The sequence below is a fragment of the Mobula birostris genome, chromosome 31 (genome assembly GCF_030028105.1).
Source record: "Mobula birostris isolate sMobBir1 chromosome 31, sMobBir1.hap1, whole genome shotgun sequence".
In the NCBI taxonomy this organism is placed as follows: Eukaryota; Metazoa; Chordata; class Chondrichthyes; order Myliobatiformes; family Myliobatidae; genus Mobula; species Mobula birostris.
In genome coordinates, this window is record NC_092400.1 from 34288193 (window position 1) to 34316159 (window position 27967).

Consider the following 27967-nt stretch of genomic DNA (forward strand, 5'->3'; position numbering starts at 1 on the left):
TCACAAAGAAAGATGCGAGTGCTTTAAGCTCAGTTTGCTTCCCATATATAACCCAAAGTTTTCCATAATATTTTTCAAAAGTAATATTTGTTATCAAGGGAAATCCCTTGAAAGTTCCCTTAATGTAATTATAGGCATCCATTAGTCTCATGAGACCATGGATTTGCACCTTGGAAGGTTTCCAGGGCGCAGGCCTGGGCAAGGTTGTATGGAAGACCAGCAGTTGCCCATGCTGCAAGTCTCCCCTCTCCACGCCACCGATGTTGTCCAAGGGAAGGGCATTAGGACCCATACAGCATTTAGGGCAAACCTGATTATTTGGTTAAGTGCAGTGCTGTAGAGGAATAACATATTGCTTCAAGAACGATAATGGGAGTTATAAGACAGTAATCTTAAAAAGATTCACCTCACTGTGGTAAAACAGGGGTTCCCAATCTGGGGTCTGTGGTATTGGTCCATGGCATAAAAAGGTTGGTAACCCCTGGTGGTAAAATCTTGCATTTCCTTGTCACACTTCTTTTTAAAGAGTCAATCCAATGACAGTTATTTGGGCATCATTTAAAAACTGAAAAATTCTGGATGCTAACTTGCATGTTAATATATTTGTTATTCTATAGCATGTATACAATGGCCTTGATAGCTTTTGACACTTGTTTGGCTTAGCTGTAAGAATCAGTGAAAGCACTGTGATTATACAGAGAACTTTGGGTAGAAAGAGACTGCAGCTTTGAATTTTGTACCAACTACATCAGCAATGGAAGAGAATTTGCTTATATGTCCTTCTTGTTGTAGAGCATGGACTCTGATCTGTCAGATGGCCCGATTACATTGCAGGAATACATGGAGGTGAAAAACGCACTCAGTGCTTCAGAGGCAAAGGTGCAGCAGCTGATGAAAGTGAACAGCAACCTGAGTGATGAGCTGCGTCTGATGCAGAAAAAAGTAAGAGGCCTTTTTTTGTAGAGCTCAGTTCCCACTAGTTAGAATAATTTTCACAAGTTTATGTTACTATATGAATTATTTATCTGTCAAATTTTTATCCACAATCTTGATTTCACATTTCTCACTTTGTTTCTGATGTCTTTTTGTTGTCTTGGCCACTCGAGTCCAAAATGCAGCACTTTTTCTTAACTCCATTTTTTGTTTTGCCTAATGAGGGTAGAACAGATCAAAGCTTTTGACACTTGTGAGATTAAATGAGAGATGAGGTGTGTTTCATTAATTTTGGGACACAGACACCCGTACTGGGTAATAGCTGTTGGGATCATCATCATGTGCTGTCGCGTGAGGTGGGCGATCATGGTCTTTGATCACGATTGCTCTTGGCAATATTTTTCTACAGAAGTAGTTTGCCATTGCCTTTGAGTCATAGAAAAGTGCAGCATAGAGATAGCCCCTTCAGCCCATCTAGTCCATGCCAAACCATTTAAATTTACCTACTCCATGAACTGAGACCACAACCCTCCATGCCCCTACCATCCACGTACCTATCCAACCTTCTCTTAAACTTTGAAATCAAGCTCACATGCACCATTTGCACTGGCAGCTAGTTCCCTAGTCTCGTGTCCCTCTGAGTGAAGCTATTTTCCCTAGTCTCGTGTCCTTCTAAGTGAAGCTGTTTTCCCTAGTCTCGTGTCCCACTGAGTGAAGCTGTTTTCCCTAGTCTCGTGTCCCTCTGAGTGAAGCTGTTTTCCCTAGTCTCGTGTCCCTCTGAGTGAAGCTGTTTTCCCTAGTCTCGTGTCCCTCTGAGTGAAGCTGTTTTCCCTAGTCTCGTGTCCCTCTGAGTGAAGATGTTTCGCCTAGTCTCGTGTCCCTCTGAGTGAAGATATTTTCCCTAGTCTTGTGTCCCTCTGAGTGAAGATGTTTTCCTTAGTCTCGTGTCCCTCTGAGTGAAGATGTTTTCCCTAGTCTCGTGTCCCTCTGAGTGAAGCTGTTTTCCCTAGTCTCGTGTCCCTCTGAGTGAAGCTGTTTTCCCTAGTCTCGTGCCCCTCTGAGTGAAGATGTTTTCCCTAGTCTCGTGTCCCTCTGAGTGAAGCTGTTTTCCCTAGTCTCGTGTCCCTCTGAGTGAAGCTGTTTTCCCTAGTCTCGTGTCCCTCTGAGTGAAGCTGTTTTCCCTAGTCTCGTGTCCCTCTGAGTGAAGATGTTTCGCCTAGTCTCGTGTCCCTCTGAGTGAAGATATTTTCCCTAGTCTTGTGTCCCTCTGAGTGAAGATGTTTTCCTTAGTCTCTTGTCCCTCTGAGTGAAGATGTTTTCCCTAGTCTCATGTCCCTCTGAGTGAAGCTGTTTTCCCTAGTCTCGTGTCCCTCTGAGTGAAGATATTTTCCCTAGTCTTGTGTCCCTCTGAGTGAAGATGTTTTCCCTAGTCTCATGTCCCTCTGAGTGAAGCTGCTTTCCCTAGTCTCGTGTCCCTCTGAGTGAAGATATTTTCCCTAGTCTTGTGTCCCTCTGAGTGAAGATGTTTTCCTTAGTCTCTTGTCCCTCTGAGTGAAGATGTTTTCCCTAGTCTCGTGTCCCTCTGAGTGAAGATGTTTTCCCTAGTCTCGTGTCCCTCTGAGTGAAGATGTTTTCCCTAGTCTTGTGTCCCTCTGAGTGAAGCTGTTTTCCCTAGTCTCGTGTCCCTCTGAGTGAAGCTGTTTTCCCTAGTCTCGTGTCCCTCTGAGTGAAGATGTTTCGCCTAGTCTCGTGTCCCTCTGAGTGAAGATATTTTCCCTAGTCTTGTGTCCCTCTGAGTGAAGATGTTTTCCTTAGTCTCTTGTCCCTCTGAGTGAAGCTGTTTTCCCTAGTCTCGTGTCCCTCTGAGTGAAGCTGTTTTCCCTAGTCTCGTGTCCCTCTGAGTGAAGCTGTTTTCCCTAGTCTCGTGTCCCTCTGAGTGAAGATGTTTTCCCTAGTCTCGTGTCCCTCTGAGTGAAGCTGTTTTCCCTAGTCTCGTGTCCCTCTGAGTGAAGCTGTTTTCCCTAGTCTCGTGTCCCTCTGAGTGAAGCTGTTTTCCCTAGTCTTGTGTCCCTCTGAGTGAAGATGTTTCGCCTAGTCTCGTGTCCCTCTGAGTGAAGATATTTTCCCTAGTCTTGTGTCCCTCTGAGTGAAGATGTTTTCCTTAGTCTCTTGTCCCTCTGAGTGAAGATGTTTTCCCTAGTCTCGTGTCCCTCTGAGTGAAGCTGTTTTCCCTAGTCTCGTGTCCCTCTGAGTGAAGATATTTTCCCTAGTCTTGTGTCCCTCTGAGTGAAGATGTTTTCCCTAGTCTCATGTCCCTCTGAGTGAAGATGTTTTCCCTAGTCTCGTGTCCCTCTGAGTGAAGATGTTTTCCCTAGTCTCGTGTCCCTCTGAGTGAAGATGTTTTCCCTAGTCTTGTGTCCCTCTGAGTGAAGATGTTTTCCCTAGTGTTCCCCTTAAACTTTTCACCTTTCACCCTTGGCCCATGATTTCTAGCTGTAGTCCCACCCAGCCTCAGTGGACAAAGCCTGCTTGCATTTACCCCATCGATACCCCTAAATTTTCTGTACCTCTATACAAAACTCTGATCTCAAACCTCCGCTGACTTGCGGCTGTACCCGCTCAAGGGGAATGCTTTGGGAGCAAGCCCAAGGAAAAAGTTCAGAGCTGCAGTCCTACGTTGAGCTCAAAGCTAACTGACGATTCCTGTAATGCTGCTGGTACCAAACTGTATTGGTCTCTGTTGTTCTTTTGGGTACATCAGATGTGTGGAGGTGGGGAGCTCGCTACATGGGCAACAGCTCGCTCTCCATATTCCTCCATATTTAGTTTCCTGAGAAAACTAAGGAAATTTGGCCTGTCCTCTAAAACCGTCACTAATTTTTATAGCTGCACCGTAGAAAGCATTCTTCTAGGGTGCATCACAACCTGGTATGGAAGTTGTCCTGTCCAAGACCGAAAGAAGCTGCAGAAGATCGTGAACACGGTGCAGCACATCACACAAACCAATCTTCCGTCCGTGGACTCACTTTACACTGTATGCTGTCGGAGCAGTGCTGCCAGGATAATCAAGGACACGGCCCACCCAGCTAACACTTTTCGTCCCTCTTCCCTCCGGGAGAAGGCTCAGGAGCTTGAAGACTACTGCCAGATTTGGGAACAGCTTCTTTCCAACTGTGATATGACTGCTGAACAGATCCTGACCCGGATCTGGGCCATACCCTCCAAATATCTGGACCTGCCTCTTGGTTTTTTTGCATTACCTTACTTTCCATTTTTCTATTTTCTATTTATGATTTATAATTTAAATTTTTAATATTTACTATCGATTTGTAATCCAGGGAGCGGGAAGCGCAGAATCTAATATCACTGTGATGATTGTACATTCTGGTATCAATTGTTTGGCGACAATAAAGTACAAAGTATTATACTGCCTTGGCTTGTGTATCATGGAGACAGCTAGGATGCAACATCAATGGTCAACTCTGACTGATGGAGGCCTCTACCAGCTATTATCAACACTCTTCAGAGATTGTCTGCCTGGCGTCAATGGCATATCCAGGACTTGTGATATGCACTAGCTGCTCATACAGCCATCCACCACCTGCTCCTGTCGCTTCACGTGACCCCGATCAGGGGGAACTAACCAGGTGCTGCAACTTTCCCAGGGGTGACCTGCAGGCTAGCGGAAGGAAGGAGCGCCTTACACCTACTTTGGTAGAGACATATCACCACCTGGCCTACTTTAAGTGGAAACTGCTGGGATAGTTTCCATTTGGGAAGCCAAACTAACTAAAACTAAACTAATAAAGGTAGCGCTGGCTCAAGCAAAGGTAACATAAATTTAAAGAAAAACACCAAAGAACAAAATACAAAGTACATTTATTGTCAAAGTATGTATACATTATAAAACCTTGTGATACGTCTCTTTACAGGCAGCCACTAAAACAAGAAAACCCAAAAGAATCTATTTATTAAAAAAAAACCAACCCCCTACGTGAAGGGGGTGGGGTGGAAGCAAATCATGCAAACAATAAAAGCAAGCAAACAGCATTCAGAACAAAAGTGAATCCATAGACACGAAGCCCAGTGCAGGCCCACAGCCTCAGCCTCAGTTCATCACACAGCGGAGCAAAACGTTGTAGAGCCTGCAGACACGAAGTCCAGATCATTCTACTTAATACAATTTGGGTAGTTAGTAGATTGTGGTGGACAGGGAAGTGAGTTTCACAGCCACAAGCAAGGTCATGTCAAGGAAAAAAGACATTTCGCTAAATTGGAGTGGTTAATCATAATGCACAAAACATTCATAACTGGATGATTTAATGGCACTGATAGAGATAAATGGATTTGATTGAATACCCATTAATGAGACATGGTAGAATGGTGACTAAGGTTAGGAATCAAATATTCCAGAATGCCTGACATTTTGAAAGGACAACAAAATGGAGTACTAAAAAGGGATGGGATAGACCTGGATGTAAAGGATGACACAATAATAGGAGTGATGATAAATGATCTTGGTACAGTAAAAGGTGAGCCGCAAATACAATACTTATAAGAGGGGGTTTGTATTGATTAAGAAATTACTTCAGCCAAAGATAATAGGTTTATGGTGGGTGACTTCCATTGTCTTCTGGATTGGAATAGTTCCATTGCTGAAGTGGTTAGATGTTCATAGAATAAATTCAGAACAGTTATTCTGGAGCAGTATGTCATGGGACCAATGAGAAACAGCTGTTTTAAATTTTGTCTGTTGTAAAAAGATTTAGTTAATTTTTAAACTCATGGTGAAGGATCCTTTAGAAAAAAAGTGGTAATATTCAAAGTTCAAGGTACATTTATTATCAAAGAATGTGTACTATATACATTCCTTACAAGCAGCCACAAAAAAGAAACCCTGTAGATTCCATTTTTTTTAAAAAAATGTCCATCAAACACCCAATGTATGAACAAAAAATTGTACAAAGAATGAAAGTAAGCAAATAACATTCAGAAAGAAAGTTCACAAAAATGATTTCACAGCCACGAAGCTAGTCATCACTGCAGCTGGTCCAGGAATCCGTTAGTTGGAGACCACAGCTTCACTTCAGCACAAAGATGAGTAAACCTCGCCAAGCAGGAAGCCAAACCCAGCCTGCTCCCCTCCTTGCCTCTGGCCTCGACACACTGTCCTTTTCAATCATATAACCATATAACAATTACAGCACGGAAACAGGCCATCTCGGCCCTTCTAGTCCATGCCGAACTCTTACTCTCACCTAGTCCCACCTGCACTCAGCCCATAACCCTCCATTCCTTTCCTGTCCATATAGCTATCCAATTTAACTTTAAATGACAACATCAAACCTGCCTCAACCACTTCTGCTGGAAGCTCGTTCCACACAGCTACCACTCTCTGAGTAAAGAAGTTCCCCCTCCTGTTACCCCTAAACCTTTGCCCTTTAACTCTCAACTCATGTTCTCTTGTTTGAATCAACCCCACTCTCAATGGAAAAAGCCTATCTACGTCAAATCTATCTATCCCCCTCATAATTTCAAATACCTCTCTCAAGTCCCCCCTCAAACTTCTACGCTCCAAAGAATAAAGACCCAACTTGTTCAACCTTTCTCTGTAACTTAGTTGATGAAACCCAGGTAACATTCTAGTAAACCTTCTCTGTATACTCTCAATTTTGTTGACATCTTTCTTATAATTCGGTGATCAGAACTGTACACAATACTCCAAATTTGGCCTTACCAATGCCTTGTACAATTTCAACATTACATCTCAACTCCTATACTCAATGCTCTGATTTATAAAGGCCAGCATACCAAAAGCTTTTATCACCACCCTACCCACATGATATTCTGCCTTCAGGGAACTATGCACCATTATTCCTAGACCCCTCTGTTCTACTGCATTCTTCAATGCCTTGCCATTTACCACATATGTCCTATTTTGATTAGTCCTACCAAAATGTAGCACCTCACATTTATCAGCATCTGGCCTGGCGCTTAAATTGGCCAAACATCTACTGATTCCTTGCTCTTAGACCTAAGCCTCGATTCAACCCCTACCCAACCTTTCCAATCTGGCTTGGTGCTTAAATCAGTCAAACATTGGCTCGTTCCTCACTCTCGGCCCTAGTTCCACTACCTTGCCTCAGATCTGCCGCTTCAAATCAACTCCAGGACTACTCCAGGAATGGCCAAACATTGGCTCGTTCCTCACTCTTAGGTCTTGCACCCCCCCCCCCCCACACACCTCAATTCAACCCATACACGCCACACCGCAATAGCCTGGCATTGTCGAAACTTCAGTTCTCGCCACAAAGGTGCCGGGTCATACAGGCAGTTCAAAAGGGAAGTTAGAGGCTATTGATCAGTGTCTAGAAAAGGTATGATTAATAGAGTAGTGTATTTGTCTGGTGCCAGTAAGGCATCACGTTGTTTCACCAGTGCCATCTTAAACCAGAAGTTCTAATGTAATATGATGGAATTTTACATTGGATCTGACACTTGACAGAATTTTAACTCCTGAACTTGGCTCAAATGCATTGCACAGGTTCAAGGGGCAAAGTGACTGAGTTAGATTGGAGAAATTGGGTTACAGAACTTCCCAGTAATCTAAAACCTTTTATTATGAAAAGTGATATCTTATCCATCCCAATGGCTAAACAAAAGTAGAAAGTTTGAAAAGTGGGAAAGATTTAGACATGAGGAATGAATAAGAAACTGAGAAGTTACAGAGAAATGCCACAGGAAGTATAACCAATAAGTTTGTCACAGAGTTGCAAAAGTAAAATGTTTTCCTTACTGGCAGAGATGGGAGAAATGATGTGGGGCTGAGATGTGAATAAATTTTAATGGCCATTGTCACAAAGGATGCACTGACCATGGTGGGTAGCCATTGACCTGACAAGGAACAAAGTACTCCATGCAGGTATATGGAAAAATAATGGAGACATTAAGGAGTAAAATTAAAATAAATCAAACTAATCCCTTGGATCAGATGACTGAAATCATGGGTTCTCAAAAAGCTGGCTACGAAGTTTGCAATTGTACTTTTGCTGATACTGGATTGCTGTTTGAAACCTTTATCATCCATACCTGAAATCCTACAGACATTTCTTTAAGCAACACACAAAAACAGTGGAGGAGCTCAGCAGGTCTGAGTGGATTATGCTGCCTGACCTGGGAGTAATACATTTGTTTATTGCTCCAGGATTGGCAGCTTCTTGTGCCTCAAGACAATTCATTTAGATGTGAAATGTCTTTTTCACCTTTAACCATCTGCCTGTTTAGTTTTACCTATCAATGCTTAGTTAAAAGATGTGCCTATTGTCCTATTTTTACCTTAAAGTGAATTATAGCAAGGGGTTTTGTATTTCTGCCGAAGGATTCCTCTAGAAATGCAGAGAGCAAAGACAACCACTCTTCATCACTCCCATTGACCTCATGAAGGCCTTCAACCTTGTGAGCAGAGATTACCTGTTCAAAATCTTCACCAGAATTGGTTGCCCCCGAGGCTCCTCAGGATAGTTCAGTCATTCCACACAGGCATGAAGGGCGTCGTTCAGTTTGACGGCTCTTCTTCGGAGGCCTTCAGCATCCACAGCAGTGTGAAGCAGGGCTGTTTGCTTGCCCCCACCCTGTTCGGCATCTTCTTCGCAGTCATGCTGAAGCACGCCTTTGGAACATCAACTGATGGTGTCTACCTCCACACCAGATCGGACGGGAGGCTGTTCAGTCTGTCCCGGCTGAGGGCGAAAACCAAGGTTCGTGAAGTACTCATCGGGGACATGTTGTTTGCAGACAATGCGGCACTGGCAAGACACTCTGAAGAGCAACTGCAAAGCCTCATGGACAGCTTCTCAAGAGCCTGCCAGGACTTCAGCTTGACCACCAGCCTGAAGAAAACCAACGTATTGGGCCAAGGCGTTGAACACCCCCTGCCATTACCATCAACAACTACGAGCCAGAGGTAGTTCACGAGTTTACATACCTTGGCTCCACCGTCATGAACAGCCTCTCCCTAGACCCCGAGATCAATAGACGGATTGGACGAGCAGCCTCAGCATTTGCCAGGCTGACAAAGAGTCTGGAAGAACAGAAAGCTGATGATGCACACCAAGGTTGCAGTCTACAGGGCCTGTGTCCTCAGCACACTGCTTTACAGCAGCGAGACCTGGAGCCTCTACTCCAGACAAGAGCGGCGTCTCAACTCCTTCCACCTTCGCAGCCTGAGACTCACCTGGACTTCAAATGGATTGACCGAGTCACCAACAATGAGGTCCTGGACCGCACCCAGATACCCAGCCTCTTCACCCTGCTCCAACAATGCCGTCTCCGCTGGCTGGGCCATGTACACTGCTGTCAGACGGGAGGATCCAGAAAGACCTGCTGTATGGGGAACTGGCCTCTGGCAAGAGAGCACAAGGGCAGCCCCATCCTCGTTTCAAAGATGTCTGCAAGAGAGACATGAAGTCACTGAACATAAACGTCGAGAGGTGGGAGGACATTGCAAGTGATCGCTCTCGCTGGAGGCTGGAACTACGCAGAGGTTTAAAAAGAGGAGAAGAAAAGCTCAGGCTTTCTGCTGAAGGAAAATGCATTCGCTGAAAAAACAACACCAAGACAACCCTGGAGGACAGCGCCTTCAAGTGCAGTGGCTACAGCCGAGACTGTCCTCCCATGTGGGCCTCTACAGCCACAACGGTCGCTGCTCCACCCACACAAACTGAAGCAAGACTTTCCAGGCGCAGATCCATGGTCTCGAGAGACTAATGGATGCCACCAGGGGAAAATATGGAAGTTTAGAAATCAAAAATAACATTGACCCTTTGTCTTTTGTATTGAAAGCTGTTGAAAAAGATACAATTTAATTGTTTTATGGTGCAATGAAAACAAAGGCAGTTTATTAACTTGGTGTCGATTGCTCACCTATTACGTTGGCTCCTTCCAGATCTACCATAGTCTTTCTTGGTTCAAAGGATTCAAAGTACATTTATTATCAAAGTATGTTTCAATTATACAACCTTGAAGTTCGTCTGCTTACAGGCAGCCACAAAGCAAGAAACCCGAAAGAACCCAAATTTAAAAAAAAATCAACACCCAATGCGCAGAGAAAGAGGAAAAAGACCGTAAACAATAAAAGCAAGCAACAGTATTCGGAACCAAATTGAGTCCATAGACCGGAATCCCAAAGTAGGCCCATAGCCTCGGTTTCAGTTCATCATATAGCAGGGTGAATCACCGCAAAGCTCACACACAAAGCGTGTAACAGCCAGAGCGGTCTCTGAGCGGAGTAAACATCGCGGAGCAGAACCGGCTCAACACTTGCCTCCGGGCCTGACACCCTGCCTTTTCAGTTCATCTGGCCAGCTCGAGTTGTGTACAGAAGATAAAAACAAAGATAAACCATGCAATGACACAGTCGATTTGAGAGTGAGATGCGGGTGGGATAGGGTAACATATCATTTTATAATCTTTTAAAATTAGACATGGGAGGAAGTTGAAAGTTTTATTTGAGTTGTGTAAGATGGTGATTCAGAGTGGAAAGATGGAGCATGTTAATATTATAGAAATTCAGATGTTGATCCAAATTAATTTGATTGCTGCGTTTGTCATGTATGTTCAACTGTTATAAATGGAACAGCTTAAGGTCTCTGTCCACTTTCAAAAAGAAGGAAGAGGAACCTCTTGGAGGATATGCAAAAGATAGAAATGTTTAGTTCACAAGAATGTATTGTTAAACTATCCTAAAGTATAGGAATATATCTGAATGCAAAACATTCACTGTTCATATGAATATCTAACAGGGCAAATTAGTATCCAACTTTGTGAAGTCATCATCAAAAAATGAATAATATCAGAGATTATGGTTATTACAAAAACTCTAATAACTGCAGGGAAGCTGATCAGAAAGTGAAATGTCAGAACTGATAATTCAGTGCGTGATTAATTATTAATTATGGCCTGACGCAGATATAATCTGTTCAGTGGTCTGAAGCTCAGCAGAGGACGAAATTCAATAACCATTTTACAATAGCTGTCAGAGAGTAGCAAGATCTGAAATTACACCATGTGCAGCTGATGCTAGTAACGGAAGCTGCTTGTAGTCTCTCTGAAGCGGAGAGAAGAAACCTGAGTGGTTTAGCTCAGTGATTCATAAAAATGTCGGGGCATTTAACAGGGAATAGAATGACATTTCCAATGTGAACTACATTTGTCTTATAAGAACTAGATCAGCATATAACAGTTGGCCTTTTTTCTTTCCTTTCCCTTGTTACAAACGAGTTGTTGTAATTTCATATTCTGTTGTATTGGTGGTCAAAAAAAAATTAACAGCGCCAGAATTCTTAAATTGAAACTCCACCTGTCGTATTTTGCCCTGTTAACAAGCTATAATGTTGGGACTGACAGATCCTTTGACTACTTTTAAAAGAGATTTTGAACAAGAATTTTGAAATAAAGCAGATGTTAAGGTATAAAATAATGCCCTTAATTATGTTTAGTACATTGAATGTTATATAAAATCAATACCTATATAGTGCCAGATGTGCTTTTTTTTTTTTAAAAATTGCACCAAGAATCCACATCCTAATGTATTCTTCATTTAGTACAAAATCTACTTTATTCAGTGTTTTAACCTGTTAACAGTTACCATGTGCCACACAGTCATAAAATTGAAATGTACCGAAATTTTCACCAGAGAAAGATATTATTAAGATTTTATTATCCCTGCCAGGTTATTTGAGTAGCAGTGCAAAGAGCTTGCCTTTAAACAGTACCTTTTATTTTTCCTGGCTCTCCAAAGATCTAAATGTGTCCAGTGTTAATGATATAAAAGCAACTAGTTTGTATAGCAAGTCCCAAATGGTCATTTGGAACCTTTTGCTGTGCTAATTGAAATGATTTTTTATTTTTGCCCAAGTGCTCTTTCTGTATTTCAAAATACAAAGATTTTATATTATACTAGTCCTTTTGTTTTATTCCATGTTATCAAAATACCGTGGATGTTTCTGTGTGTCTTGGAAATTCTTTTACATATTTAAGTAACAAGGCAGAAAACCACGAAAGGCTGCAGTGAAACCTATACCTTATACAGTATCTAACTGACCAAAATCAACTGATTTTACTTCACACATGCCTTTACTTTTCATATCCTTAAATATCAGAATGCACGTTTCTTTCCCGGTAGTATTAAAAATGCCATTATTTAATCCAGTGTCTGTACCATTACATATGCAGGTTAAAGAGCAAACCATTCCACAAATGACTGTTTTCACCAATTGATCTGCCTCGTGTAACCTGTGCTTTAAAGAATAGAAGGGTACAATGAATGATACTGTTTTTCAACATTTACAAATGTTCATGATTTTTAGAATACCTTCTTGTATTAGGGCTTTTAATAAGGACCCTTTGGTTTTTTTTTGAGAGTATTCATTCATCTCAGTATCTGTATATATAGTATGTTTAGTCTGATAGATGGAATAATGAAAAATACTGTGGAGTGATGCATGCAAACGGCTTTTTACACACATTGAGCCTCGTGAACATCATGCTCTTTCACACATTAATTTTAACATTAGTCACAACAGAAATTATGTAGTTACTGATCTTAATACGACAGCCTCAATTTATTAATTTGATTATAAATTACCAACTTTAAATGATACTCTTCAATGTCATGGTGCTCTGTTTAAAACTCTGTGCCTTCAGATGAAGTTTATGGTGTGTGTAAGCAGATCAGTCCATGCTTCTGCTCTGCCTGCTTAATTGTGCATTTCCTCTGTCTCTGTTTGACTTGGTATAGCTCCATTTCATTTATAACATGCACAGTCCACATTACAGAAACACCAGCATTTTTCCAGATTTACTTGATGTGGAAAAAGATTATCGGTTAAAAAAAAATTTCTTTCAGCTCCAAACGCTGCAGAGTGAAAACACCACCCTCAAGCGGCAGGTCACTACGAATATCTGTCAAGTTCCCACCTGTTCAGAATACCCAGGTCCCTCCAATCCTTCATCCTTAAAACGGCGCCCGTCTGCACGTGGCAGCCGGCCTATGTCCATGTACGAAACTGGCTCTGGTCAAAAAGCCTATCTCCCAATGGGGGACGTCACGTACCCAGAGGACAGTATTTCAGGACTTCAGCCCTTTCCTCAACATGTAAGTAGTTCGCCATCGGCTCTGGTAAGCAACTTGTGCTTTTTTTTTTCCCTCCTTCGCTTTTTGTCCTAAATTATTTTTCTTTGCAGCTTGCACAATGCTGTCTTATTGTCTTTGTCTCATTTCTTCTAATACTACTTTTAGGTACCTAGCTAAGAATTTTTAATTATAAAATGTCTGGAAGAATAAAAATGACACCTAGGTCATGTTAACCTTTGCCCTAAACCTTTCTCCATTTTATTATTTCAGGACTTGTGCTAACATACTCATTGTAATTTCAAGAATTTAAAGACTGATAGACCTTCAACTAACTTGATTCGACCAGATGCTAACAGAGGGGAAAAAGAAAATGTCTGCTTGAAGCACTAGATGGCATACAAGTATCATAAAACCATGTTTTTAAAACAAGCAGATTATTCCATCAGAGAGAAGTTAAATTTTGTCATGTTTCATTTTGTGTTGACACCACGAATGGCAACATTGACCTTGTAAGACCAGGTGTATCTTTGCCTGGTCCCTGCTGATACATCAGTTGGATTGTTGGAATTCAACTGTCCCTTGACTGGGGGAGGGGGAGGGGTGGTGGGGGTTGCTGTTTTATGCTTTTGAGCAACAATGCTAGAGACTGTTACATTGCTTTTTAAAGGAGATTTGGATTAGGCTTGGCTGTGCTGCTATCTGTAATTTGAATAATTGATACAAGGGGCTGAATTATGCTTGATCAGGTCCACAACTTGTGTACACTCCTGCACTATTTCCAAAACCCGACTTGTGTGACCATATGGCTTCCAAGAACACACAGGCCTCGCTTATGTGAGCACTTTTTGAAGTATGGTGATCTGCAAGTGGTCACTGGACCTCATTGCATTATTTTGAGTCCCTATCCCCACACTATCCTGATGGCCTTTAGACAGTCTTTTTAAGTTTGTCCCAGATGACTTGAGACATTCAAATCAGTTAAAGTATATCTTAATTTAAAATGTTAAATTATTTTAAGTTAAAGTATTTCATTTAAAAGCACGTTTATCTGGTGTAAATTTTGAAACATTAGTAAAGAAATAGACCAAACCATTTCAGTTTATCCTTTCCACACAGACTTATGATCCCATTCGAAGCAATGGGGCTGAGTTAGATCCATTAGCCATATCCGGCATAGAGTTCAAAGTGCATCTGCTCATCAGCTTGGTGTGACCTGGAACTGCCCCTGACTTGGCTCCCTAATGTGCAGGTGCTGAAGTACAGAATCCAATGATCCACAAAGAGCATGTTGCTGATAGTTCTCTTCCAATTCATGGGAAATATGCAAGTGCGTTTCAAATCCTGGCAAAGTACCATCTTGGGCAAGGTTCTAGAATCAGTGCCTAGGAAGGCAGGCACAGAAATGGGGAAAGCTGAAACTGTTAAATATCATTTACACATCTTTATTTTTAACGATTCAAAAATCATTAAAAGTAATGTTCATTTTAAAACAAACTCTATGCATTGTATTTTAATTCTTTAGTTTCCCCAAATAATTAAAACACACCACCTTTGTTCTTTCAATCTTAAATTTTTGATAGCATTTACAGTTTTCAGTTATGAATAATTATGAAAATGAATATCTGAAGGTTTAAGATCTTCTAGGTGTCAGTTTTATTGGTATCATTGTTCATTCCCATTGCTACAGGTTGGATCCAGTCATAATTTTTTGCTAGTTATACTCATTACATCAATTTTATGCAAGGAAGGCAATATAAATATTGCTGATGTTACTCTTTGCATGGTCACTTTTTTCTGTTTCTAACCTGGGTACTAGAATTTCAAAACAGGGGGTTGGTGTTGTGGTTAAAGAAGTGTTTGTCTTTTAAAAGCAGTGATAATTCAGCCTTGACTTTTAACTACTCAGTCTGCTGAAAGATCTGCGAGATTCCATTTTTCCCTCTGCTACATCATTATTTAACAGTTATGAAGAGAAAAATTGTTGCCCCAAATGGATTTAGCCTGAGCATAACTAACTGTTTCATTCATTGTTCAGGTTTGATTTTAAATTGCAAACTATCTTCAGAATATCTTTTTCACAAAAGTATTGGTGTTTCATCAAACGTCAGCTGGCTTTGCAGAGTCATTTGAATTTTAAAAATTAGTAACTCACACTTAGCAGTGCTTGAAATTTTATATTGCAGAATTCTGTACCAATTTCAAACAAATCCATCCTCGGGATAAGAATATTTGGCCCATTGATATCTATGTTGGATGATTGAATACTGCCAACATCTCTTGTATTTTGCCACACATTTTTCACTTCCATGTAAATTGGGAAAACAAAAACACAAATTGAACCAGGATGAAATCCTTTGACCCCTCATGTCTGCTCTGCCATTCAATGGAACACATGAGTTTTCTTTTATCTCTGCAGTACTTTACTGCACCAGTTCCATAGGCATTATACCCTCAGTATTAAAAGATCAATTCATGCCCCCCTCTCTCTCTCTGTCCTAAATATAGTTAGCCACTGAGACTTTAAGCACTGTTGGGGAAAGAATTGAGGAGATTGTGTAACTTTTGTGTGGAAACTCTTCTTCTGAACGTAGAAGTGAATGATTAATTTTGAGATTGTAGCCCTTAGTTCTAGATACCCCAACCAGACAAAATAATTTACCCTTTGTCAATTCTGTCAAATTCAAAATAATTTTCATTTTCCAATGTGATGATCTGTTATTCCTCCAAATTCTGGATTTGTAGGTCCACTCCACTACATCTGTAATGGGACAATCCCTCCATTCTAATCTCAATCAGGTAAACACTGGTGGTGTTCGCATCACAAAAAATTTACTCCTAGGATGGGGAGACTAAAAAGAAATGGAGATTTTGATTTGTATGTTTAAATAATTCTACATTATAAAATAAAAAGTTATATTAGTATTGTTGGTTACCATGGGCAAGTTGTTCCAAACCAATAAAAATGTAATGATTGAGTTGAATCTGTCTGAACAAAAGGTAAATATTTTTGGATGACTCTGTCCTCCTGATTTTTACTTTGGAAAAACTTTGCTGGTTTATTAAATAACAATTAATGTAAATGACAAAATGTGTGTGTCTTAGTCATAAGTTTAATTTTACCAGTTGTACATAGATTATTTTTCATTCATTCTTATTACTTTTAAATATTGACTTGATTTATTTTCTGTGTAGGTATGCCAAGTAACAACTTTAAAACAAGCATTGAACTGAATGTAATATTTGAATATGGACATTGAAATAATTGTTGTACCTTGTAAATAGAGTTAGTTTTGCTGCCCATCATTTCTTTAAATCTGTTTATTTACCAAAATGAAAATTTACCAAAACACAAGTTACTTTCTTTAACCTATCCTATCTCCCTTTTCTTGCCTCCAATGATGGGCCAGATCTTAAGCTCCAGAACAGTAATTTCCATCAATACCAGTCCTCTGAAGCTTTATTTTAAAAGTCAGAAGACAAGCACACAGACAAAATCAGTCTTCCAATGAACTTTCTGTCGATCCATCAGGGACCTTCACTGTGACACTAGTTTCTCCATAGAGCTCTGTCCCCCAGGGAAATTGCTGGCCCTTCCATTGATGAGAACCCAAACTGCTGAACCCCAGGGTCAGACAAGAACAGTTGACCTGATTCTGACTGCTTACCAAGAATTCTTTGGAATTCATTCATTGGAGTTTATCTTCCAAAGAAGTGACACACCAAACCAGAGAAATGTATCTGTGGGATTGGGTGAAAATGAACCAAATGAAATGTTGCATTGTACCTAACAGAATGCACTGAAGTTCTTCATATTTTTCGCATTTAGTCACAGCAGTTAGTTCCCGCATTGACTCCTGCAGGAAAGCCGCCTCCTGAGTAAAGTGTTTGGATTTGTAGATGTCTGTGTTACTCAGTCACAGAGATACAACTTGGAAGTTGGCCATTCCATCGATTTCTGCTAACCATCTATTTGCATGAATCCTGCATTAATCTCAATTCTTATTCTCCCCACATTCTCATCAGTTTTCCTTAAATTTATCACTGGAGTAATTGCATTAATCTACATTAAATGGTTGGTTCATTATGCACAAGTATGTAGCTAGATTTTAAAATACTCAAGATGAGACTTAGGAAATTGGTCAATAATAGGATTGATGTATTGTAGGCTTTCTGTAGGATCATCTATTTCTTCATTCAAAAAAAATACAAATAAACTGCAATCTATATCAGAATTCCTAGTTTCCAATTTGTTTCATTAGTTGGCATTTTTATTTTTTGAAATCACAGATCATTAACGAATACTTTACACAGAATCCTGTCTTGGATGTCACCTTAAGGGAAACCACCTTAAGTGATGTTATTGGTCCAGCTATGGTCAGCTAAACAAAAAGTTGCTTAAGAAATAGTAGTCCGATCTTGCTTCTGTTATATCAGGATAACGAGGAGCGATGACTAAAGGTCAGTAAGTAAATGTGATGAGTTATTTAATAGGAATATGCTTCATTTTAGTGAACATAAATTTGGATAGTTGAGATGGATTTCTATTTTTTTGTTAGTACAATGTTCATAACTTTACAAATATTACCAATTTTACTCAATCATACTGATAAGGCATTCTACATATTTTGTGGATTGCTTGACAATTTATTGCATTTTAACTATAAATACTCATTTTTTAAAAAAATATTAAGCAGTGTCCACGTGCAAAAACTTGGCATACCTATATGTTTATAGTCTGTAGATTCATTCTTTTTCATTGTTTTTCTTGTGTTTAATTTTTTGCCCGAGTGTTTCTTCTTTCCCCTTTCAGATTGGGAGGAGTGCCTTTGTGACCTCCTCTTCGTCTTTACCCTCCTTCCCTTCCACGCTTTCATGGTCTCGGGATGAGAGCACCCGAAGGGTTAAGTACCTTCTCAGTTGGTCTGTACTGTGGTGGAGGCAGTGACACCTGCAGTGCCTCATTTGCTCCTTTTCTCCTTTCTGCCTTAATTTCTGCATGAATAGTGTCTTTTCACTGGAGTATTAATTGCATATTGACCTATATATTCCTAATTATTGTTTCCGCCTTTCACCATTTTCAGTTTATTAATCCTGCTTGCTTCCAACGACAGGTCACATTGCACACCTAACTTAATGAGCTTTACTGCGATCAAAGCTTAACCGTTTGCTACAGCATATGTAGGTACCACTAAATAGATCACCATTCAAAGCATACACAAGCAACCATGATTATTAGCAGCTGAATCATTACCCAGTGCTGTACTGAGTTATGTGGGGCTGGTATCTCCCAGATTCAATCTCTGATCCCTTGCTGATTTCAGCTAGAGTGTCATTTCCCTTCACTGCTGGGTGACATGGGTTTCTTTATGTCATTTGTTTACATGTGCTTTAGGTTAATTAACAGTATTTCAAGATTATAACTCGTGTAAGCAATGAGAGTGTGCACTGACAAACTTCAAAGTAAATTTATTTTCAAAGTACATATAGGCCACCATATACTACCTTGAGATTTATCTTCTTGCAAGCATTCACAAAAAAACATGAACTTTGCAATCAAACTAGTCTGTCTTTGCTGAAGGTCCACACTTCCAATGTGCATTTTTGGATATTGGTCAGAAGAGCTTTCGTGGCATCTGATCCAAGCAGCAAGAACATTAGCACACTGACTGAGATCATAGATAAGAGATAGAGCTGGCATGACCTTGGTCTACATGTCTTAGCTATGCATTAGATTAACACACATAGAGCCACCATGGGATCTTTGCTGTAGTTATTTACTCTCGCACAGGATGATGAAAAAAGTGAAATAACACCTTGCCATTTACACAAAAAAACATTCAGCAGCTAATGGCTGTGTTCAAAGGAACACGTGTTTTAAAATATAAAGAATAATATTCCTGGTGGCAATTGAAACCCTGAGTAACTGGAGCATATTATTTGAAATGCAAGTTATATAATGTTTAACATTCATTTTTGAATCCCACAACCTGAAATGGAAATCTGGCATGAATTCCGCTGGATTATAATTGGGGGAAATGCTCAGTTTTCTATTCCATTCCTTTGCAATATATGCAAATATGAATTGGGTCATCGTTCAGTTTGGTTGCTGTACCATAAGGTGAAAGCTTTCAGAAGGTTGCTGTTGACTTAAAGTTTGCTTCACTTTCTAAAAACGCTTCCATTGCTAAGAATTTTTTGATCTTAATACTACTTTAAATGAACTGTGTGATTGGGTGCTGGCTAAATAGATCTCTTGCAACAGCTCCCAGATGGCCTGGATCTGAAATACGATCAACTGGTTATTGATTTCATGGCTTCATTGCCGGGCAGTGAAGATTGGACATCTTAAATTAGATTTTCATTTTCAGTGCTGGACCTAATGGACTTAATTATACTTGATTTGGCATTGGGTGCAAGGGGCCCTTTTTATAACCATGTAACTATACTACATGAATTGGCATCTTGTCTTTTGTAAATATCCACACAGAAAAATCATTCTTTAACACAGCATTATGAGAACAATGGTACCAGCCATCATGCAGCACAGCTTCATTAGCATCCCGCCTTGAGCATGGTTTGACTTATTTCATTGAAGCATGTACTCACTTTTAAAATGACTGTTTTTTAAACAAAAATAAGTATTTTCCTCAAAGTGAGATATGTCTGAATAAAAAACCTGATTTGTATTGAATGTTTTTCTTTGTCATGGTGCCAAAGAAAATTTTGTGGAATTGTTTGACTTCCAAATAACACTACAGTATTTACAAACTTTGTGATGCATGAATGAATGCAAGTTGCTAACAATCCAAATTCTAATGCCTAGCATTTTAACCCTGTGTTTTCCTTCAAAGTTCACCTGAAGATTGTTTTAATTCAGCTAAAATTAGAAAGCAATTTTAATTTGTTGAATGCACAGTTTACCTGTAAATGAAATGTTTCTTTAACCATAGATAATGGTAGGCTCTCCAAATCTCAATAAAAATCATATCCATATAAATTGAAGGTTACTTTTTCAGAAACAGTGTATCATTGATCTTTTGTTTTTTAAAAAAGAAGTATTTTATCCTCAAGAGAATCTCCAAACCAAGAATTTTTAAAACTGGGTGCAAAGCTGTGTATTTGCCCTTCATTGTCTTAGAGGTTCACAAGAACCTGCTTGCTCTGGGATGATTTGTGCTTTGTAAAATATAATCTTAACTAAACTTTTGAGTTAAATATTCCCTTGGTGTTGTGCTGCGCAACCTAGATCTTAAGACAATAAAATCGATCAAATGCAATGACAAAACAGACTCCCCTACATAATGTCCTGTTATTCTTTCTCTCCAACACCCCTTACCTTTTTGATTGGGCACTTGAAACCTTCTCAAAAGATGCATATTTTTCCTCAAATTTTAAATTGAAAGATTAATAAGTCTCTGCATTTTAAGCATGTGCATTAGTTTAAATGTTTCATGATTTGATTCCTACCAGAATTTCTTTTTGTTACTAACTAGTGTGCATGCAGTTGCTTTATTTTCCATTTGAGTCAGGATTACTATTTCATCTAATAATTATCAACCATGTGAGCATACTGTATTTGCATCTTGGTATTTGTTTTAATTTCTTTTAGGCATCAAAACTTGAGAAACAAAGCAGCATGCCTGATAGTGACTACGATAATGCAGCAAATGACTTGGAACTGGATGATACAGGGTATGGATTAAGTTACCACGCTAAGGCAGTGGGAAAATTTACATTTATTAAAAAATAATCGAATTACAAATGGTTTAAAACTCATTTTCAAGCTTATCTTTATTGCTTTCAAATTCTTCCCCAATAACATTTGTAATAATTTAGTTACAATAATATGTATGAAATCCAGTTTCTTGCAGGATGAGTGGGAACCATACAACTTGGGAAGTTATCAAATGAATCATAGTAGTTTGCAAACTGCCTGTGGTTAGCGCAAAATATACTTTGGTTAGACTAGTGGAGATTTACATTGCAATATTATTCATTTCCTTCCTTTTTATTTAGAAACAGTTATTGTGGGTTAAGTTTTTTTTTAAAAAAATGTGCTCAGAAAGCGTAGTGGTTAGCACGCTTTACATTATCAGCAACCCGGGTTCATTTCCGGCCACTGGCTGTAAGGAATTTGTACATTCTCCCAGTGACCGCATGTATTTCCTCCCATAGTGCAAACCTACCTGGTTAGTACGTTAATTGGTCATTGTAAATTGTCTCTTGATTGGGCTAGGGCAGAGCTTCACAACCTGGGGTCCATGGACCCCTGGGTTAATCAGAGGTTGCTGGGCAGCACAGCTTGAAGGGCTGGAAGAGCTTATTCTACACTGTATCTCAATAAATTCAGTACCTATCAAAAGTATTCACTCCCCCCCCCCCCCCCCGGGAAGTTTTCATGTATTATTGTTTTACAACATTGAATCACAGTGATTTAATTTGGCTTTTTTAACGCTGATCAACAGAAGACTCTTCTGTCAAAGTGAAAACAAATGTCTACAAATTGGTCTAAATTTATTACTTTTATTAAAAAAAACAATAATTGATAACATAATTACTCATCCCCTTCAAGTCAGTATTTAGTAGATGGACCTTTGGCAGCAATTACAGCCTGGAGTCTGTGTAGATGGGTCTCTGCCAGCTTTGCACATCTGGACACTGCAATTTTTCCCCATTCTTATTTACAAAACTGCTCAAGCTCTGTCAGATTGCATGGGGATTGTGACTGAACAGGCCTTTTCTAGTCCAGCCACAAATTCTCAATTAGATTGAGGTCTGGACTCTGACTTGGCCACTCCAGGACCTTAACTTTTGTTATTAAGCCATTCCTATGTAGCTTTGGCTTTATGCTCGGGGTCACTGCCTTGCTGGAAGATAAATTTTCTTCCAAGTTGCAGTTCTCTTGCATCAGGTTTTCCTTCAGGATTTCCCTATAATTTGCTCCATTCATTTTACCCTCTTCCCTCACAGGGCCTGCTGTAGTGAGGCATCCCACAGCATGATGCAGCCACCACCATGCTTCATGGTAGGGATAGTGTGTTTTTGATGATGTGCGGTGTTTGGCTTTTGCCAAGCGTAGTGTTTAATCTGGCCGATAAACTCAATTTTGGTTTCATCAGACCACAGAACCTTCTTCCAGCTGACGTGAGTCTCCCACATGCCTTCTGGCAAACTCTAGCTGAAAATTCATGAGTTTTTTCAACAATGACTCTCTCTTTGCCTCTCTCCCATAAAGCTGCAACTGGTGAAGCACCTGGGCAACAGTTGTTATATGCACAGTCTCTTCCAGCTCAGCCACTGAAGCTTGTAACTCCTCACAGGTCTCTTGGTGGCCTCTCTCACTCATCTCCTTGTACAGTCACCCAGTTTTTGCGAATGGCAAGCTCTGAGCAGATTTACAGCTGTGCTATTTTCTTTCCATTTCTTGATGATTGACTTCACTGTACTCCAAGAGATATTCAGTGACTTGGAAATTTTTTTGTATCTGTCTACTGACTTGTGCTTTTCAATAACCTTTTCACGGAGCTACTTGGCGTGCTCTTGTCTTCATGGTGTAGATTTTGCCAGGATACTGACTCACCAGCTGTTGGACCTTCCAGATACAGGGGTATTTTTACTACAATCAAATGAAACACCTTGACTGCACACAGGTGATCTCCATTTCACTAATTATGAGACTTCTAAAACCAACTGGCTGCACCAGTGATGATTTGGTGTGTCATATTAAACGGGGTGAATATTTGTGCAATTAATCATTTTGTGTTTTGTAATTGCCAATCACTTTGAGATCTGTTCTTACTTTGAAACGAAAGAGTCTTTTTCTGTTGAGCAGTGTCAGAAAAGCCAAATTAAGTCTGCTGATTCAATGTTGTAAAACAATAAAACACAAAAACTTCCAAAGGGGGTAAATACTTTTTATAACCATTGTAAGTAATTAATAAAATACATATCTACAGGTTAGGTAACTTCTAAGTCCAGACAACAGTGAATACACCAGCTACTATTGGTCAGTAATGGGAAATAATATGGGTCCCTTGTTTTAATTAACATACAAATTAGGAGCTGTATTATATGCTACTTGGCTCCTCAAATGTGCCTGCCTGCTCAATAAAAATGTGGGACAACATGAGGAATATATTTGTGGCATTCCAATATTCAAGGTCACTGCTTCCACTAATAATTTCCAAAAATTTACAAGCATGTAAGAGAGAGCTCTTCTCAAAAGGACGACTCTTAATTTTTAAGCAATAATCCCTAATTCTGGATTATTTCAAAAGTGGTAACATCCTGTCCATTCTGTCAAGACTATTCAGGATCTTGCATGTTTCAGTTAAGCCATGTGGATGCAAGCCTAGTCTGTCCAAATTTCTGTCGTAAGAGAGTCTATATCAATTCCAGATATCAATCCATCTTGAAAAATTGTTTATAGCACATTAAACAATTTCTTCAATTCCATTTTTTTTCCTGTACCGAGCATACAGCTAATAGAACTTGAATAGACCCAAGCTATACCTGTCTTTATGGGTTATTTTGAAAGAGTTTTTTTTTTAGTCTGACTTGGGACACAACCCATAACCTCCAGTACACCAATGACTATTTTGGTATTGCTTCCCCGACTCAGAAATTGAAAGTTTCATTCCTTTCACTGCCAATTTCAATCCAGCTCTCATCTGCATGTGATCCCATCTGTTTTTGAATCTCTTCCTTTCTCCACTCAAATTCAAGGCTAATAACACCCATCCATTTACGAGCTATCTACAAAAAATCTTCCTCTCTCCTTGCCACTCGGTTCTTTCTTTACTAGAGCATTTGTGCTAATGGTAAGATTTTCTGTCCTGGTGCATCTGAGATGTCTTCCCGAACTGTGACATTACCTCTACATAGTCAATAAAGCCTTTGAATGCATCTTTATCTGGATCAAGGGAAGATATCATTCCTGTGGTCCTCCCATTCCTTTTTATTTCAACTGGTCATCATACAATTCCTGCCAGTTTTAACAAGGTTCCATCACCAGATACACCTCTCCTTTCCCCTTTCAGCTTTTGAGTGGGGCTGTTACTTTATTACTGTGACACTGCGGTATGCTCTTTAGTCCCCATCAACCATTCCCCTCCTTACAGTACTTTTCCATGCAACTTGTCTTTTTACCTCTGCACTTATCCAGGGACACAGGCAGTCCTTCCGATGCACTGTATTCAGTGCTCAATGTGGTTTCCTTTACTCTAGAGCAGAGATTCCCAGCCTGGGTTCCATGGAACCCCATGTTAATGATGGGGGTCCATGGCATAAAGAACATTGGGAACCGCTGTGCAAGAGAAACCAAATGCAGTTCGGTGACTACATTGCATGGCACCTGCCCTCAATATGCAGAGGTGAATCAAACTGCCCTCCTGTCTGTCGCTTTTTTTCTAACGCTCACAACACGCTGGAGGAACTCAACAGGTCGGGCAGCATCAGTGGAAACGATCAGTCAACGTTTCTGGCTGGAACCCTTCGTCAGGACTTTTTTTCTATCCCACTGACTTATCTCTGTGGCCTCTTGCTCTATTATAACCAAGCCTGACAGAAGTTTGAGGAAAGCACCTTATCTTCTATCTGAGCAAGTTGCAGCCTTTTAGGCTTAAGTCCTACAGTTTCAGTTAATCTGCTTTCTCTGTATTGATAAGATCTGGCCATTTCTTCAATAGGCCCATATTGGCTCATTTTTTATTTTGTATTAGCCCAGCTGGACCTTCTGGGTAAGTCTGGCATCTTTGTATTTTGTTACTTTTATGTTCCTTGGTATTTCTGTTCTACTTGCCCTCATTTCAGTTTTTACTTTTTTTTCCTCTCCAACCATCTCCATTAACCCATTAACTCCAGGACTTCCATACTTCATTCTTTTGGAAAGATTTCCTTTGTTCTATCCATCCCTCCCCCACACTCCTTGCAGCTTAACATTAACCTGTTTGCTCTCCTGGTTCCAATGACAGATTTTTGATCTGAAATGTTAACACCTTTTCTTTCCACAGATGCTGCCCGACCTGAGTGATTCCAGTATCTTCTGTTTCCAATCAAGCACTTGCATACTTTGCTTTCGTTAAGGAGATCAATACATCGACAGTACTGCAGATGTCTCAGCAACCCCCTCCAGAGCTGAATCATAAAGGCTGATTGATACTTGTGCGCCAAATGTACGCCGTAGATACCGCGTACCCTACGTGCACCTCCCTGAAAATGTAACTCGAGTGTCGCGACGACGCAGACCACAGCAACTGTGATTGGTCCGCTTGGTAGCAATGCATTTCCGGTTGCTTTTCTCCGCCATGTCAAATAAATGGTTGGAGACGATGAACCAAATCATCAAATCTACCTGCCGACATCCGAAAATATTTGAACTGCATTTCCTGGTCCATATCTCTTATGAAGAAACTGAACACAGTGGCATAGAAACCCCACCGCCAACTATCGTTTTGGCAGTGAATTGCAGAGCGACGCAGTCACAACTACACATGCTCGCTACGGCGTAGGGCTACGCAAAAGTATAAATCAGGCCTACGACGTAGCCTGCACGCACAAGTATAAATCAGCCTTAACCTCCTCCTGTCTTCGATTTCTCTAACTATAAGTAATAATAATGCTAGGTTTCCTTATTATTTCCTTCATTCCAGCTTTTGGCAAATCAGGATCTAAGTTGTAATTTTCAAAATACTAACCTGTTTTATTTCTTTCTGCCTGACATAAGCTCTTGCCGAAAGGTTAAGCCAAAGGGCAAAGGGCGTCATGGGGAGAGCCCTATTCTGGGAGTGGACGATCCGGGTGCAGATTCAGAATCCTCACTCCCTAGCACAGAGGACGTCATTCGCAAAACAGAACAAATCACAAAAAATATTCAGGAGCTGTTACGAGCGGCACAGGAAAACAAGCACGACAGGTGAGAAACTTTCATGTATTTTTCTACCGGTGCAGCATTGTAGTTACTGTATTCACCTTGGGAGTTAAAAAATTATAGTCACATGAAGCTGGGTACTTGGAGGCACATAATAAAATAGGACAAAGTCAACATGGTTTTCTAAAGGGGCAATCTTCCTTGACAAATCTGTTGAAATTCTTTGGGTTGATCACATGCAGAAGAGACAAAGGGGAATCAGTGGATGTTTATTTGGATTTTCAGAAGTCCTTTGACAAGGTGCCACACATGAGGCTGCTTAACAGAATAAAACCACATAGTGTTATGGGAATGATAATAGAATGGATAGATGATTGACTGGCAGGAAACAAAGTGGGATTAAAAGGGGCCTTTTCTGGTTGGCCACTGGTAACTAGTAGTTTGTGACAGGGGTTAGTGTTGGGACTGCTTTGTTCCATGTGTATATGAACATGTACCCCAGGCTACAGTGGGAAGCGAGGGAGGAGATTGTTGAGCCTCTTGCGATGATCTTTACATCATGAATAAGGATGGGAGAAGGATTGGAGGGTTGCAAATGTTGTTCCCTTGTCCAAGAAAGGGAGTAGAGATAACCTAGGAAATTATAGACCAGTGAGTCTGACTTCAGTGGTGGTCAAGATGTTGGAGAAGATCCTGCGAGGCAGGATTTGTGCGCATTTGGAGAAACGTAATCTGATTAAGGATAGTCAACATGGCTTTGTCAAGGGCAGGTTGTGCCTTACCAGCCTCATTGAATTCTTTGAGAATGTAACAAAACACGTTGAAAGTAGAGCAGTGGATGTAGTGTATATGGATTTCAGCAAAGCATTTGATAAGGTTCCCTATGCCAGGCTCCTTTAGAAAGTAAGGAGACATGGGATCCAAGGAGACTTTGCTTTGTGGATCCAGAATTGGCTTACCTACAGAAGGCAAAGAGTGGTTGCAGATGGTTCATATTCTGCATGGAGGTCAGTGACCAGTGATGTTCCACAGGGATCTGTCTTGGGACCTCTCCTCTTTTTGATTTTCATAAATGACCTGGAAGAAACATAGAAAATAGGTGCAGGAGTAGGCCATTCGGCCCTTCGAGCCTGCACCGCCATTCAGTATGATCATGGCTGATCATCCAACTCAGAACCCTGTACCAGCCTTCCCTCCATACACCCTGATCCCTTTAGCCACAAGGGCCATATCTAACTCCCTCTTAAATATAGCCAATGAACTGGCCTCAACTGTTTCCTGTGGCAGAGAATTCCACAGATTCACCACCCTCTGAGTGAAGAAGTTTTTCCTAATCTCGGTCCTAAAACCCCTTTATCCTCAAACTGTGACCCCTCGTTCTGGACTTCCCCAACATCGGGAACAATCTTCCTGCATCTAGCCTGTCCAATCCCTTTAGGATTTTATATGTTTCAATAAGATCCCCCCTCAACCTTCTAAATTCTAGAGAGTATAAGCCTAGTCGATCCAGTCTTTCATCATATGAAAGTTCTGCCATCCCAGGAATCAACTTGGTGAACCTTCTTTATATTCCCTCTATGGCAAGAATGGCTTTCCTCAGATTAGGGGACCAAAACTGCACACAATACTCTAGGTGTGGTCTCACCAAGGCCTTATACAACTGCAGTAGAACCTCCCTGCTCCTGTACTCAAATCTTCTTGCTATGAAAGCCAACATACCATTTGCCTTTTTCACCGCCTGCTGTACCTGCATGCCCTCTTTCAATGACTGGTGTACAATGACACCCAGGTCTCATTGCACCTCCCCTTTTCCTAATCGGCCACCATTCAGATAATAATCTGTTTTCCTGTTCTTACCACCAAAGTGGATAACCTCACACTTATCCACATTAAATTGCATCTGCCATGAATTTGCCCACTCACCTAACCTATCCAAGTCACCCTGCATCCTCTTAGCAACCTCCTCACAGCTAACACTGCCGCCTAGCTTCTAGTCATCCGCAAACTTGGAGATACTGCATTTAATTGCCTCG

The 27967-nt window shown here is 40.4% G+C and overlaps 1 protein-coding gene across 11 annotated transcripts in view; it reads left to right on the forward strand.

The window, feature by feature from the left end:
• Nucleotides 1–27967, forward strand: part of git2a (G protein-coupled receptor kinase interacting ArfGAP 2a) — a 114232-nt gene that overhangs the window by 62518 nt on the left and 23747 nt on the right. For 4 of the 11 annotated variants that reach the window (XM_072247459.1, XM_072247448.1, XM_072247449.1 and 1 more), the window contains exons 14-18: nt 793–942; nt 12839–13087; nt 17877–17966; nt 20676–20758; nt 25791–25979. In XM_072247459.1, the coding sequence (XP_072103560.1) occupies nt 793–942; nt 12839–13087; nt 17877–17966; nt 20676–20758; nt 25791–25979 (761 nt within the window). Of the gene's footprint in view, nt 1–792; nt 943–3819; nt 4344–12838; nt 13088–13336; nt 16048–17876; nt 17967–20675; nt 20759–25790; nt 25980–27967 lie in introns of those variants that run through there. The other 7 variants (XM_072247452.1, XM_072247451.1, XM_072247454.1 and 4 more) reach the window with 6 other exon arrangements.